Genomic DNA, 17077 nt, shown 5'->3' on the forward strand with positions numbered 1-17077 from the left:
GCAGCACTCACCAGCCCGAGAGGCTTGTCTGCTCGGCGGGCGGGGCTGGGAGCTGAGGCTCGGGTTTCGGTTTCGGTTGGATCGCAGGGAGAGGACTGGGGCTGGCGGCGTGAACACAGCCTGAAGGGGTTAGCGCACCACAGCTGGCTGGTAGGGAGTCCGGGAAAAAGTCTGCAGCTGCCGAAGAGGCAAGAGACTTTTTCTTGCCTCTTTGTTTCGCGGCGCGCAAGGAGAGGGGATTCAGAGTGCCGCCTAAACGAACTCCAGAGAAAGGCGTGAGCCGCGGCGATCAGCACGGACCCCAGAGACGGGCGTGAGACGCTGGGGCTGCTGCTGCCGCCTCCAAAAAGCCTGTGTGTGAGCACAAGTCACTCTCCACATCGCCCCTCCCGGGAGCCTGTGCAGCCCGCCACTGCCAGGGTCCCGTGATCCGGGGACAAGTTCCCCGGGAGAACGCACTGCCCGCCTCAGGCTGGTGCAACGTCACGCCGGCCTCGGCCGCCGCAGGCTCACCCCGCCTCCTCTGTACACCTCCCTCCCCGCGGCCTGAGGGAGACAGAGCCCCCGAAGCAGCTGCTCCTTTAACCCCGTCCTGTCTGTGCGGGGAATAGACGCCCTCAGGCGACCTACACGCAGAGGCGGGTCCAAATCCAAAGCTGAACCCCAGGAACTGTGCGAACAGGGAAGATAAGGGGAAATCTCTCCCAGCAACCTTAGAAGCAGCGGATTAAAACTCCACAAACAACTTGATGTGCCTGCATCTGGTGAATACCTGAATAGACAACGAATCATCCCAAATTCAGGAGGTGGACTTTGGGAGCAGGATATATTAATTTTTCCCCTTTTCCTTTATTTGTGAGTGTATATGTATATGCTTCTGGGTGCGATTTTGTCTGTATAGCTTTGCTTTACAATAGCTTTATTTTACTTCACTATATTATAGCCTCTTTCTTTCTTTCTTTCTTTCTTTCTATTTTTTCTCCCTTTTACTCTGAGCCGTGTGGACGAAAGGCTCTTGGTACTCCAGCCAGGCATCAGGGCCGTGCCTCTGAAGTGGGAGAGCCAACTTCAGGACACTGGTCCACAAGAGACCTCCCAGCTTCACGTAATACCAAACGGCAAAAATCTCTCAGAGATCTCCATCTCAACATCAAGACCCAGCTTCACTCAACGACCAACAAGCTACAGTGCTGGACACCATATGCCAAACAACTAGCAAGACAGGAACACAGCCCCATCCATTAGCAGAGAGGCTGCCTAAAATCATAATAAGGCCACAGACACCCCAAAATACACCACCAGACGTGGACGTGCCCACCAGAAAGACAAGAGCCAACCTCATCCACCAGAGCTCAGGCACTAGTTCCCTCCACCAGGAAGCCTACACAACCCACTGAACCAACCTTAGCCACTGGGGACAGATACCAAAAACAACAGGAACTACGAACCTGCAGCCTGTGAAAAGGAGACCCCAAACACAGTAAGATAAGCAAAATGAGACGACAGAAAAACACACAGCAGATGAAGGAGCAGGGTCAGAACATACCAGACTTAACAAATGAAGAGGAAATAGGTAGTCTACCTGAAAAAGAATTCAGAATAATGATAGTAAGGATGATCCAAAATCTTGGAAATAGAATAGACAAAATGCAAGAAACATTTAACAAGGACGTAGAAGAACTAAAGAGGAACCAAGCAATGATGAAAACCACAATAAATGAAATTAAAAATACTCTAGATGGGATCAATAGCAGAATAACTGAGGCAGAAGAAAGGATAAGTGACCTGGAAGATAAAATGGTGGAAATAACTACTGCAGAGCAGGATAAAGAAAAAAGAATGAAAAGAACTGAGGACAGTCTCAGAGACCTCTGGGACAACATTAAACGCGCCAACATTCGAATTATAGGGGTCCCAGAAGAAGAAGAGAAAAAGAAAGGGACTGAGAAGATATTTGAAGAGATTATAGTTGAAAACTTCCCTAATATGGGAAAGGAAATAGTTAATCAAGTCCTGGAAGCACAGAGAGTCCCATACAGGATAAACCCAAGGAGAAACACACCAAGACACATATTAATCAAACTATCAAAAATTAAATATAAGGAAAACATATTAAAGGCAGCAAGGGAAAAAAAACAAATAACACACAAGGGAATCCCCATAAGGTTAACATCTGATCTTTCAGCAGAAACTCTGCAAGCCAGAAGGGAGTGGCAGGATATACTTAAAGTGATGAAGGAGAAAAACCTGCAACCAAGATTACACTACCCAGCAAGGATCTCATTCAGATTCGATGGAGAAATTAAAACCTTTACAGACAAGCAAAAGCTGAGAGAGTTCAGCACCACCAAACCAGCTTTACAACAAATGCTAAAGGAACTTCTCTAGGCAAGAAACACAAGAGAAGGAAAACATCTACAATAACAAACCCAAAACATTTAAGAAAATGGGAATAGGAACATACATATCGATAATTACCTTGAATGTAAATGGATTAAATGCTCCCACCAAAAGACACAGGCTGGCTGAATGGATACAAAAACAAGACCCATATATATGCTGTCTACAAGAGACCCACTTCAGACCTAGAGACACATATAGACTGAAAGTGAGGGGATGGAAAAAGATATTCCATGCAAATGGAAATCAAAAGAAAGCTGGAGTAGCAATTCTCATATCAGACAAAATAGACTTTAAAATAAAGACTATTACAAGAGACAAAGAAGGACACTATATAATGATCAAGGGATCGATACAAGAGGAAGGTATAACAATTGTAAATATTTATGCACCCAACATAGGAGCACCTCAATACATAAGGCAAATACTAACAGCCATAAAAGGGGAAATCGACAGCAACACAATCATAGTAGGGGACTTTAACACCCCACTCTCACCAATGGACAGATCATCCAAAATGAAAATAAATAAGGAAACACAAGCTTTAAATGATACATTAAACAAGATAGACTTAATTGATATTTATAGGACATTCCATCCAAAAACAACAGAATACACATTTTTCTCAAGTGCTCATGGAACATTCTCCAGGATAGATCATATCTTGGGTCACAAATCAAGCCTTGGTAAATTTAAGAAAATTGAAATCGTATCAAGTATCTTTTCCGACCACAACGCTATGAGACTAGATATCAATTACAGGAAAAGACCTGTAAAAAATACAAACACATGGAGGCTACACAATACATTACTTAATAACGAAGTGATCACTGAAGAAATCAAAGGGGAAATCAAAAAATACCTAGAAACAAATGACAATGGAGATACGACGACCCAAAACCTATGGGACGCAGCAAAAGCAGTGCTAAGAGGGAAGTTTATAGCAATACAAGCCTACCTCAAGAAACAGGAAACATCTCGAATAAACAACCTAACCTTGCACCTAAAGCAATTAGAGAAAGAAGAACAAAAAAACCCCAAAGCCAGCAGAAGGAAAGAAATTATAAAGATCAGGTCAGAAATAAATGAAAAAGAAATGAAGGAAACAATAGCAAAAATCAATGAAACTAAAAGCTGGTTCTTTGAGAAGATAAACAAAATTGATAAACCATTAGCCAGACTCATCAAGAGAAAAAGGGAGAAGACTCAGATCAATAGAATTAGAAATGAAAAAGGAGAAGTAACCACTGACACTGCAGAAATACAAAAGATCATGAGAGATTACTACAAGCAACTCTATGCCAATAAAATGGACAACCTGGAAGAAATGGACAGATTCTTAGAAAGGCACAAACTGCCGAGACTGAACCAGGAAGAAATAGAAAATATGAACAGACCAATCACAAGCACTGAAATTGAAACTGTGATTAAAAACCTTCCAACAAACAAAAGCCCAGGACCAGATGGCTTCACAGGTGAATTCTATCAAACATTTAGAGAAGAGCTAACACCTATCCTTCTCAAACTCTTCCAAAATATTGCAGAGGGAGGAACACTTCCAAACTCATTCTACGAGGCCACCATCACCCTGATACCAAAACCAGACAAAGATGTCACAAAGAAAGAAAACTACAGGCCAATATCACTGATGAACATAGATGCAAAAATCCTCAACAAAATACTAGCAAACAGAATCCAACAGCACATTAAAAGGATCATACACCATGATCAAGTGGGGTTTATCCCAGGAATGCAAGGATTCTTCAATATACGCAAATCAATCAATGTGATACATCATATTAACAAACTGAAGGAGAAAAACCATATGATCATCTCAATAGATGCAGAGAAAGCTTTCGACAAAATTCAACACCCATTTATGATAAAAGCCCTGCAGAAAGTAGGCATAGAGGGAACTTTCCTCAACATAATAAAGGCCATATATGACAAACCCACAGCCAACATTGTCCTCAATGGTGAAAAACTGAAACCATTTCCACTAAGATCAGGAACAAGACAAGGTTGCCCACTCTCACCACTATTATTCAACATAGTTTTGGAAGTGTTAGCCACAGCAATCAGAGAAGACAAAGAAATAAAAGGAATCCAAATCGGAAAAGAAGAAGTAAAGCTGTCACTATTTGCAGATGACATGATACTATACATAGAGAATCCTAAAGATGCTACCAGAAAACTCCTAGAGCTAATCAATGAATTTGGTAAAGTAGCAGGATACAAAATTAATGCACAGAAATCTCTTGCATTTCTATACACTAATGACGAAAAATCTGAAAGTGAAATTAAGAAAACACTCCCATTTACCATTGCAACAAAAAGAATAAAATATCTAGGAATAAACCTACCTAAGGAGACAAAAGACCTGTATGCAGAAAATTATAAGACACTGATGAAAGAAATTAAAGATGATACAAATAGATGGAGAGATATACCATGTTCCTGGATTGGAAGAATCAACATTGTGAAAATGACTCTACTACCCAAAGCAATCTACAGATTCAATGCAATCCCTATCAAACTACCACTGGCATTTTTCACAGAATTAGAACAAAAAATTTCACAATTTGTATGGAAACACAAAAGACCCCGAATAGCCAAAGCAATCTTGAGAACGAAAAATGGAGCTGGGGGAATCAGGCTCCCTGACTTCAGACTATATTACAAAGCTTCAGTAATCAAGACAGTTTGGTACTGGCACAAAAACAGAAATATAGATCAATGGAACAGGATAGAAAGCCCAGAGATAAACCCACACACATATGGGCACCTTATTTTTGATAAAGGAGGCAAGCATATACAGTGGAGAAAAGACAGCCTCTTCAATAAGTGGTGCTGGGAAAATTGGACAGGTACATGTAAAAGTATGAAAATAGAACACTCCCTGACACCATGCACAAAAATAAACTCAAAATGGATTAAAGACCTAAGTGTAAGGGCAGACACTATCAAACTCTTAGAGGAAAACATAGGCAGAACACTCTATGACATACATCACAGCAAGATTCTTTTTGACCCAGCTCCCAGAGAAATGGAAATAAGAACACAAATAAACAAATGGGACCTAATGAAACTTAAAAGCTTTTGCACAGCAAAGGAAACCATAAACAAGACCAAAAGACAACCATCAGAATGGGAGAAAATATTTGCAAATGAAGCAACTGACAAAGGATTAATCTCCAAGATTTACAAGCAGCTCATGCAGCTCAATAACAAAAAAACGAATAACCCAATCCAAAAATGGGCCGAAGACCTAAATAGACATTTCTCCAAAGAAGATATACAGATGGCCTACAGACACATGAAAGAATGCTCAACATCATTAATCATTAGAGAAATGCAAATCAAAACTACAATGAGATATCATCTCACACCGGTCAGAATGGCCATCATCAAAAAATCTAGAAACAATAAATGCTGGAGAGGGTGTGGAGGAAAGGGAACACTCTTGCACTGTTGGTGGGAATGTAAATTGATACAGCCACTATGGAGAACAGTATGGAGGTTCCTTAAAAAACTACAAATAGAACTACCATACGACCCAGCAATCCCACTACTGGGCATATACCCTGAGAAAACCATAGGTCAAAAAGAGTCATGTACCAAAATGTTCATTGCAGCTCTATTTACAATAGCCAGGACATGGAAGCAATCTAAATGTCCATCGACAGATGAATGGATAAAGAAGATGTGGCACATATATACAATGGAATATTACTCAGCCATAAAAAGAAATGAAATGGAGGTATTTGTAATGAGGTGGATGGAGTTAGAGTCTGTCATACAGAGTGAAGTAAGTCAGAAAGAGAAAAACAAATACAGTATGCTAACACATATATACGGAATCTAAGGGGAAAAAAAAAAAAAAAAAAAAAAAAAAGAGGCCATGAAGAACCTAGTGGCAAGACGGGAATAAAGACACAGACCTACTAGAGAATGGACTTGAGGATATGGGGAGGGGGTGGGGTGAGATGTGACAGGGTAAGAGAGTGTCATGGACATATATACACCACCAAATGTAAAATAGATAACTAGTGGGAAGCAGCCGCATAGCACAGGGAGATCAGCTCGGTGCTTTGTGACCATCTAGAGGGATGGGATGGGGAGGGTGGGAGGGAGGGAGATGCAAGAGGGAAGAGAAATGGGAACATATTGTATATGTATAACTGATTCACTTTGTTATAAAGCAGAAGCTAACACACCATTGTAAGGCAATTATACTTCAATAAAGATGTTAAATAAAAAAAAAAAAAAAAAAAAAGACTTAAATGGACACTTCTTCTCTTAACAAAAGAGGATCCACAAATAGGTGAAAAAACGTTCAACTGCATTAGTAATCACAAAAATGCAAATTAAAGTTATACTGAGGTACCATTACACACCTGCTGGTTTGGCAAAAAATAGAAAATTTGACAATAATATGTGTTAGTGAGGATATGGAACAACCAAAATTTTCATCCTCTGCTAGTACAGTGTAAATTGCTACATTTATTTTGGCAAACCGTTTGGTATTATCTAGTAAAGTTAAAGAGTTACATATCCCATGATCTAGCAATGCTATTTCTAGGTACAGATCCTTGAGAAATGCTTACACATGTTCACAAAGAGACACAAACAAGAATGTTATTAATAGCATTGAGCATTTTTTACAGATTGAAGGTCTGTGTCAACCCTGTGCTCTGCAAGTCTATCAGTGCCATTTTTCCAAAAGCATTTGCTCACTTTGTGTCTCTGTGTCACATTTTGATAATTCTTGTAATATTTCAAACTTTCAAGTTATTATATTAATTATATGAGATATTACATATTATTATATTTATTATTATATAATTAAATATATAATTATATATTATTATTCTATTTATTATCACAGATAATATGTTATCTGTGATTAGGGATCTTTGATGTTACTATTGTAATTGTTCTGAGGCCCCACAGATCACACTCACATAAAACAGGGAACTTAATCGATAAAGGTTGTTTGTGTTCTGATTGCTACACAGATGGGTCATTCCTTTGTCTCTCTCCCTTTCCCTGGGCCTCCCTATTCCCTGAGACATAACAATATTGACATTTGGCTGACTAATAACCCTACAATGACCTCTAAGTGTTCAAGTGAAAGGAAGAGTCACATGTCTCTCACCTCAAATCAAAAGCTAGAAATGATTAAGCTTGGTGAGGAAGGCATGTCAAAAGCCAAGATAGGCCAAAAGCTAGGCCTCTTGTGCCAGTTAGCCAAGTTGTGAATGCAAAGAATATGTTCTTGAAGGAAGTTAAAAGTGCTACTCCAATAAGCATGTGAATAGTAAGAAAGTGAAACAGCCTTATTGCTGATAATGGAGAAAGCTCTAGTGCTCTGGATAGAAGATCAAACCAGCTACAACGTTCCCTTAAGTCAAAGCCTAATCTAGAGCAAGGCCCTAATTCTCTTCCTATGAAGGCTTACAGAGGTGAGGAAGCTGCAGAAGAAAAGTTTGAATCTAGCCGAAGTTGATTCATGAGGTTTAAGGAACCATCTCCATAACATAAAATTCAAGGTGAAGTAGCAAGTGCTGATGTAGAAGATGCAGCAAGTTATCCACAAGATCTAGCTAAGATCAGTGGTGAAGGTGACTACACTAAACAACAGATTCTCAATGTAGATAAAACAGCCTTATATTGGAAGAAGATGCCATCTAGAACTTTCATAGCTAGAGAGGAGTAGTCAATGGCTGGCTTCTAAGCTTCAAAGGCCAGGCTGACTCTCTTGTTAAGGGCTAATGCAACTGATAACTTTAAGTTGAAGCCAATGCTCATTTACCATTCTGAAAATCCTAGGGCCCTTAAGATTTACATTAAATCTACTATGCCTGTGTTCTATAAACAAAGCCTATATGACAACACATCTGTTGACAACATGGTTTACTGACTATTTTAAGTCCACTGTTGAGACCTACTGCTCAGAAAAAGATTCCTTTCAAAATATCATTGACAATTCATCTGATCACTCAAGAACTCTGATCGAGATGTACAATGAGATTCATGCTGTTTTCATGCCTGCTAACATGACATCCATTCTGCAGCCCATGGATCAAGGAGTAATTTCAACTTTCAAGTCTTACCATTTAAGAAATACATTTTGTAAGGCTATAGCTGCCTTAGATAGTGATTCCTCTGATGGATCTGGGCAAAGTAGATTGAAAGCCTTCTGGAAAGGATTCACCATTCTAGATACCATTAAGAACATTCATGATTCGCGGGAAGAGGTCAAAATATCAACATACACAGGAGTTTGGAAGAAGTTGATTCCAACCTGCATGGATGACTTTGAGGGGTTCAAAACTTCAGTGGAGGAAGTACCTGCAGATGTGGTGGAAACAGCAAGAGAACTAGAATCAGAAGTGGAGCCTAAAGATGTGACTGAATTGCTGCAATCTCATGATGAAACTTTAATAGATGAAGAGTTGCTTATTATGGATGAGGAAAAAAGTGGTTTCTTGAGATAAAATCTACTCCTGGTGAAGATGCTGTAAAGAGTGTTGATATGACAACAAAGGATTTAGAATATTACATAAAATTAGTTGATAAAGCATTGGCAAGGTTTGAGAGGACTGACTCCAATTTTGAAAGAAGTTCTACTGTGGGTAAAATGCTATCAAACAGCATTGCATTCTAAAGAGAAATCATTCATGAAAGGAAGAGTCAATCGATGCAGAAAACTTCATTGTTGTCTTATTCTAAGAAACTGCCATAGCCACCCCAGCCTTCAGCAACCACCAGCCTGATCAGCTGTCAACATCAAGGCAAGACTCTCCACTAGCAAAAAGATTACCACTCGCTGAAGGCTCAGATGATGGTTAGCATATTTTAGCAATAAAGTATTTTTTAACTAAGGTATGTGCATTTTTTAGACACCATGTTATTGCACATGTAATAGACTACAGTAATAACTTTTATATGCACTGGAAAACCAAAAATTTTGTGTTACTCACTTTACTGTGATATTCACTTTATTGTGGTGGTATGGAACCCAACCTGCAACATCTCCAAGGTATGTCTGTATATAACATTTTTTCACCAAAGAACATGAGCAGGAATGTTCTTAGCAACACTATTTATAATAGCTCCACACTGGTAATTACCTAAAAGTCTATCAACAGTAGAATGGAGAAATAAATTATGGTATATTTACACAATGGATACTATACAGCAACGAGGATGAATGGACCACAACTATATAGAACAATATGAATAAATTTCATAAATATAATGTTGACCAAAGAAGCCAACAACAAGAGTATATATTGCATGGCTGCATTTATATAAAATTCAAAAACAGGCAAAACTAATGTATAGTGTTGGAAGTCAGGATGGGGGTCAACCTTGATGAGGGATAGTGACTTGAAGCAGGCATATGGGGAGCTTCTGGGATGCTGAAAATGTTTCTTGATTGGGGTGATGATTACACAGATGTGTTCATTTTGTAAAAAGTTATTGAGCTGTACACTTATGATTGTGCATTTTTCTGTATAAATATTATTTCTGTAATGTGTTTTTTAAAAAGGATGGGTGGAGGGCCTGGATGATATTATGGTCGGTGATATTATGCCATTGACTGAGGAATCTTGACTGATCTTCCAGTTCTTTGCATATGACTTCCAGAAAACAAAAAAACCCAAAAAGGTAATAACTAGTAGAACAGAAGTTGGAAGTAAAACTTTCAACTGAAACATAGAGAAAGTGGGTGGAAGAAGTGATGTACAATGAAATACATTTCTTTGATTGAGTACTCTTTGTTCTTCTGCCTTGGTTCTCTATTAAAGTTTAATAATGTTGGGAGTAGTAATAAACTATGATGTTAGATAACAATGAATTTATTGATCACTTTCAAAGAAGAGATTATGGTGCTTTTACTCTGACTGCACCAATTCTCAGCTCCTTTAGGAATAGAGCCCACTATCCTGGAATGCTGAAATGGGCAATAAGAAAGAAAAACTCATTTTAGCTGTTCTTTTCCAAAGGTATCTTCCAACCCCTCCGTCAACATTGACCCAGACAACTACGTTGAAGTGAATGATTTCATCACTCAGATACCTTCTAAAGCGCAGATACAAGATATTACTATGGAGTTACACTGCCCACTGTGTAATGATTGGTTTCGTGATCCACTGATGCTAAGCTGTGGCCACAACTTCTGTCAGTCTTGTATCCAAAACTTTTGGAAGCAGCAAGCAAAAGAAACATTCTGTCCTGAGTGTAAGATGCTATGTCAATACAGCAACTGTACATTTAACCTTGTACTGGAGAAGCTGGTAGAGAAGATTAAGAAGCTACCCCTACTCAAGGGCCATCCACAGTGCCCAGAGCATGGAGAGAACCTGAAACTATTCAGTAAGCCAGACGGGAAACTGATATGCTTTCAATGCAAAGATGCTCGATTGTCTGTGGGGCAGTCTAAAGAATTCCTGCAGATCTCTGATGCTGTCCGTTTCTTCACGGTGGGTGAGCCCTGGGTCTTGAGCAATCTTGAGCAATTCCTTAGTAAGGCTGGTAAAAATCTTTTGTTGGACTTCTTCTCTCTTTCAATACCACCCCTTTATTCAGATGATTACTAGAAAGCTCAGAGTGCTCAGAAAATACAACATATCTTGCAAAGTTCTTTTTCTATAGTTGCCAATTATAGGAAAGCAGTGAAGGAGCTCTGGTCTACTCCCTCAGTCAATCAAATATTTAACCCAAACCCTGCCACGACAGCATTCTACTAGACACTGTACAGAATATGGACATATAAGATACTGCTTTTGTTATAAAAGTCTTGAAATTTAGTCAAGTTTAAAATGAATAAAACCACCAAAGCAATATAAGATAGTCTACTGTTGTGAGCTAAATTTTTGTCACATTTGTAATTCACAAATGTTTAGAATTTCAGAGTAGATTAGAGAAAACTGAAATAGTCAGGAGAGGCATGGTGAAAGAAAGTTTGAACTGGAAAATTATTTGAATTTGGATGGGCAGAAGGAAGAAATGAGTGTTTTAAGTGAGAACAATGCAAGTAAAAGTATAGATAGTGAGAACAGTGTAACTAGAGTAGAAAATATATAGAGCTCTCTTATCTTCTTCAAACCCCTGAAGTTAGCTAATAAGAGGATAAAACTAAGTTTTTCTGCTGCTTGTAATTTTCTTCACAATTTTTGGAAGAGACAGAAATTACGATACAGGGTAAAGGAGACTTTTGTAGCAAGAGCTTGCTTTTTTTTCCCCTGACACCCTGGGGCTTTGGGGGAGATGTCCCTTATGGCCCTTTATCTCTCAATTACCATGGGTTAATTCTATATGGTATTCCCAGGAGGAGCTTACCATCCATCAGGGTCAACTGGAGGCAACCCTGAAGGAACTTCAGTCCCTGAGGAACAGGCAGAAAGATGCTATTGCTACTCACAAGGTGAGGAGCAGGGTAGAGGGGTTATGAGATACAACCGGAATATACCCTCCTTGTAACTTCAGCTATGTGGGTGGAAAGGTACCTTTACATACCAGGCACCTTTGAACCAAGGTCTCTCCGATTGCTGGCTTTTCTCATCTGATTTGATCTTTCCTAGCTTCCCTAAAACTAAATAAAACTATTGCTTATACTTTCAACTTCACAGGAGCTTAATGGTTAAGAGACTTGGCAAATCAGTTCCTAGGTTGGGGGAATAAACTGGGAGTTCTGTTTCTTCATTAATTATTCTATAGAGGGGTGTCTTCTCTGGCATTTGGCATCTGGAAGAAGAACTATGTACAATGAGGGAAAGAAGAAGGATAGATGGAAATGATGTCTCAAGAGGATCTTGTTCTTGTTGTAAGAGATCCTAGTTCAGCTATTACAGTCAACATTCATTCATTCAACAAATATTTATTGAGTGGGTCAGGTATTATACTAGACACTATATTCCTACCATGGTGGGAGATAGATGTTAATTAAACAATCCCACCAATAACAATAAAACAACAACTGTGGTAACTACTATAAATGAAAATATAGGGTATATTAGAGCATATAAATGGAGAACCTAATCTAGACTGGGTGTTCTTTGAAGAAGCCACTTATTAAAAATTGAGAATTGAAAGGATAAGTGTTATCCTTAGTCAAGTGAACTGGGTGAGGTGAATATGAAGGAAATTGCCTGGAAAATGTTCTGTGAAGAGTAAAGAGCATACGGAAAATTTCTGAGACAGGAAGTTAGTTGCTGTGTTAAACAGAGAGAAGGCCAATTAAGCTGGATCCGGGTAAGCAAGATGAGACTTAAAAGGCAGATATGGGGCCAATCATGTAGGCCCTTGTAGATAATGTTAGGAATTTTGAACTTCATCCTGTGAATAATGAGAAGTCATTAAAGGGTTTAAATAGGACATGGCTTCATCTCATTTTGAAAGCATCAGTCTGGTGGCTGTGTGGAGTATGGATTGGAGAAAGACAATGACAAGGATAATGGTTAGCAGAGGGCTGTGGCAGTGATCCCAGAGAATGATGATGGCTTGGACTAGAAAGGCAGTAGAGATCAAAAGAAATAAATAGCTTCAGCATATGCTTTGGAAATAAAAATTACCTGCATGTGGTGATTGATTAGATGTGAGAGGTGAGTGATGATATCAAATAGACAGTTGGATATAGGAATCTGGAGCTCAGAAGTTGCTCTAGGATGAAAATAAGAAGTCAGCATATAGATTGTATTTAAAGTTGTGAGAGAAGAGGCTATTACCTAGAAAGAGAGTGTAGAATGAGAAGGGGAAAGAGCCCAGGGCAGAATATCAAATAATCTAATATTTAGAGCTTGGTTAGAGGAGACAGAACCAACAAATAAGACTGAGAGATAGTGGTGAAATAGGTAAAAGGAAAAATGGAAAAGTCTGACCTAGAGGACAGTGAGAGTTAAGACTATTTTAAGAGTGCAATTATAATGACTGACCATAGAATGTAAGCTGGATAATAGGGGACATGAAGAGAGAAAAGTTGATGAATGGAAATGAAGGGGTCAATGAACAGGAAGTTTCAATGAGACCCAATAATTGTTGCAATAGGGGTACCTGAGTAAGTGAGCATAAAAAGCAATTTTAGAGATGGTACAATTGCTGGGGATGATAAAATCCTCAATGTGACTAAAAGAACGAGTAGATAAAGGTAAAAATCACTAGAAATGATGATGAGGAACTGAGAAGCCAGGATGCCAGATGGCATACCCATGAGGATGTTGAGGTCACCTAAGAAAAGAGATGCCAGTGTAGCAGTTATCAATTTCAGTGCTTCAGACATTGCCCATCTCTTGCTTCTTCTATATTGTCCTGGCAGCAGGAATGGCATCTCCCCCAGTTCTGATTTCTTAAAAAAGGACAGTTCTTCCAGCCTCATATGGACCCAGTCTAACAGCATCACTTGGTAGATATTGGTTTGTACTTCTGCATAAAAGGGAATTATCATTCATTTAAAAATGTTTGATTAACCCCATGGTCTTATTTAATATGGCATTGGTTCCCACCTCAGTACTGCAATAGGAACCTAGGATGACTTTTGACTATTTCGTGCTGAACTATTAAACTAGCTGGGAGAGACAGAGTAAGTCTCCCAAAGGGCTCCTTTTAGTACAGTTGAATGTTGATAGCCATTTGCATGCATTTTCCTGTTATAGTATTTCCCAAGTGTGTGAGTGTTAGTGGTGTGGGCCCCCATCCCCAAGTGTTAATCTCAGTAATTACCATTGCGATAATCATGGAGTTTTCCAGGAAAACAAGCTACATCTGCAGCAACACATCTCCTTGGAGTTTCTAAAGCTGCATCAGTTCCTGCACAGCAAAGAAAAGGACGCTTTAAATGAGCTCCGAGAAGAGGGGAAAGCCTTGAATGAGGAGATGGAGCTGAATCTGAGCCACATTCAAGAACAGTGCCTCCTAGCCAAGGAGATGTTGGTGAGCATCCAGGCACGGATGGAACAGCAGAACTCCTTCGACTTTCTCAAAGTGAGACTCCATACCAACATGACTATGGGTACAATAGAGGGGGAAAGAGGGTTGGAAAGGATGTAGAAGCAGATTTTCCCCTCCAGGAGGGTAAAAAAACTGCTGTAGTGCTTTTAAGATTCCTTGGGAGAAAAGCAGGAGGCTGCTTTTACCTTATACTCAGTTTTAAGCTTTACTTCCACACTCTTAGAAAAGAAGATAATAAAATGCCATGAAAACCAGCATGTTTTAATATTTCTCCATAAAGAAATTTGAAGCTTTATTTCTCAAAAGTAAGAATGTTGCCACCTAAGTTGTATCTTTTACTGGCTCTCAGCAATCATAAATTGACCTGTTTGAAAAGCTGTTGGTCAATTTCTGCTTCCTCAGGCTTCACCTCTAAAGTGGCATTGGTTACTACCTCAGTGCTCAGAAGCTTTATTAGCCAGAGTAAGGAAAAGTGGCCTTGGGGTTGGAATACCTATTGTGTTTTTCTCCTGAGACTATGTGGCAGTGTAGGTAAAAACAGCTTAACCTTAATTTCTTTCTTGTTCCCTGTAAAAGCGAACTCTAGAAAATCAGAGCAAAGTAAGCCAGTTTATCCTGGGATAGATGAAGGATGAAGATCAGAAAAGGCATATGGAGGATGAGAGGAGTTGGTGGCAATGGGATGGGGACCATCTGCATAGGAGCGCAGTTTTGACCATCAAATTCTGGTGGTGGCCTGTATGACCAAAGAAATTTCTGGAGCTGATGAACAGGCATCTAACCTTTCTATTTCTCCTTTCCTCTCCTAGGACATCACACCTCTCTTGGATAGGTAATTGTTTCCGTGTGGTATTAATACCCTTCCTTCAGTCCCTGGAGGATGTCTAAGAATAAATGATTAATGTCCCCTGCAGCTTGGAGCAAGGAATGAGGGTGCTGACACCCAGAGAGCTTATCTCCAGAAAGCTGAACCCAGGCCTGTTCAGAGGTCCCATCCAGTATATGATGTGGAGGGAAATGCAGTCCACTCTCTCTCCAGGTATCAGTGGATAGTAGTTATTTGTTCCTGGGGCTCTCACTTTATGTTTCATCTGTGGGACGTCTTCTGTGGCCCTAAATAGTACGTTAGCGTCTGGACAGAGGGAGGGGTGAAGTTTAGCCAAAAGAAGGCTAGTTGGTATGACTGAATTTCTTCTCTTACCATCATCTAAGAATTTATGACTTTGTACTGGTAAACAGAGTCTGATGTCCGAATTACTTCTCAGCCTATGATTTTGTTGGATTGTTCTATCAAATGTGACAACCAATATTTTAATGTTTTTCTAAAACAGTTATGTAAGTCCCTAAGGCATCTCTGCCCTGGAGGAGGAGGTTACTGTACATACTCATCATGTGTATGAATACAGTTCCTCTTGTGCTTGATGTTCGTAACATGGAGTATCTCATCTTAGGAGACTGTTTAGAGATCTTAAGTGCTTCAAAAGAAAACCAATTATTTCAATAGATGTGCCTAATAAGAACACTAAGTTTTTGTCATCCTGCAGATACCAAAAAACTGAGCAGGACAAAAGAACACAAATGACATTTCAAGAACATAAAATAAAGTTCTAAATAAAAATCGTTACAGAAATAAAGCTCTAAATAAAGTTTTTTCTGGACTTCATATAGACTCATTATTATTTGTAGTTACTGATTTAATGAAAATCACAAATCTATCCTTGTTAATTTTTCCAGGTAACTGATATTGAAAAAAATCAGTACTGAGGTATAATTAACACAGAATAAAATTCACCAATTGTAAAGTACAACTTGATGAGTTTGACAAATGTATACACTTATGTAAACATCTCCAAAATCAAGATATAGAAAACTTCTGTCATCCCAGCAAGTTCCCGCATACCCCTTTGCAGTCAATCCTTTTCTTCTAGCCTCAGCCACTGACACTCACTGATCTACTTTATTTCACTTTAGTTGTCTTTTCTAAAATCTCATATAAGTGGAACCATACATTATGTAATCTTTTCTGTTTGGCTTTTTTCACTTAGCAAAATGCTTTTTGAGATTCACCTATGTTGTTGCATGTATCAATCACTGTATTTTATGGATACATCACAATTTGCTTAGTCATTCACCAACTGATGGACATTTGGGTAGTTTCTAGTTTATGGCTAGTATGAATAAACTTGCCTGAACATTTGTTTACAAATCTTTGTGTTTTAATTTCTTTAGGGTAAATATCTAGTGATGGGATTGCTAGGTTGTATGTTAGGTATATGCTTAACTATAAGAAACTATCACATTTTTTTCTTAAGTGGTGGTACCATCTTAATTGCCACCTCCAGTGGATGAGAGTCCCGGTTTCTCCAAATCCTTGCTAAAACTTGATAATGTCGATCTTTTTGATTTTTTTTTAACTCCATCAAAAAAGATACTTTATTGAAGTTCCCAAAACAAATTTGAGAAGTTATGCTGGGTTTAAATTGAAAAAGGCCAAGTTAAAATATGGAAATAAAGTTTTCATTTGGTGGAAGCTGAAACTAATGTATACATTCTAATCAAAGATCTATCCCATGTGACATTTTTCAAGTTTTTAAGAGTCTACCAGGCCAAACCCTTCACTGCCTTTACTGCTTTTGCTTTGCTTTCCCCCTTTTCTTTCTTTCGCTTTGCCTTCAGCTTTTTTTTCCCCCCCCCCTTTGGCCTCTGGTTCATCCATATGGAG

General features: G+C 39.1%; 1 protein-coding gene and 1 long non-coding RNA gene across 3 annotated transcripts in view; one reads left to right on the forward strand and one right to left on the reverse strand.

Moving 5' to 3' along the window:
- Nucleotides 1-10396, reverse strand: part of LOC309655220 — a 31895-nt gene extending 21499 nt beyond the window's left edge. Inside the window, exon 1 of the long non-coding RNA XR_014260662.1 lies at nucleotides 6692-10396. This is a non-coding gene — a long non-coding RNA (uncharacterized lncRNA). The remainder of the gene's footprint in view (nucleotides 1-6691) is intronic.
- The window catches only part of TRIM69 (tripartite motif containing 69), a 60819-nt gene that overhangs the window by 32237 nt on the left and 11505 nt on the right, over nucleotides 1-17077 (forward strand). Inside the window, exons 3-7 of one of the 2 annotated variants that reach the window (XM_082450105.1) lie at nucleotides 10416-10892; nucleotides 11741-11836; nucleotides 14155-14388; nucleotides 15165-15187; nucleotides 15270-15394. In XM_082450105.1, the coding sequence (XP_082306231.1) occupies nucleotides 10416-10892; nucleotides 11741-11836; nucleotides 14155-14388; nucleotides 15165-15187; nucleotides 15270-15394 (955 nt within the window). The remainder of the gene's footprint in view (nucleotides 1-10415; nucleotides 10893-11740; nucleotides 11837-14154; nucleotides 14389-15164; nucleotides 15188-15269; nucleotides 15395-17077) is intronic. The other variant, XM_082450106.1, reaches the window with a different exon arrangement.

This window comes from Balaenoptera physalus, assembly GCF_965194825.1.
Source record: "Balaenoptera physalus genome assembly, chromosome: 2".
NCBI classification, from domain to species: domain Eukaryota; kingdom Metazoa; phylum Chordata; class Mammalia; order Artiodactyla; family Balaenopteridae; genus Balaenoptera; species Balaenoptera physalus.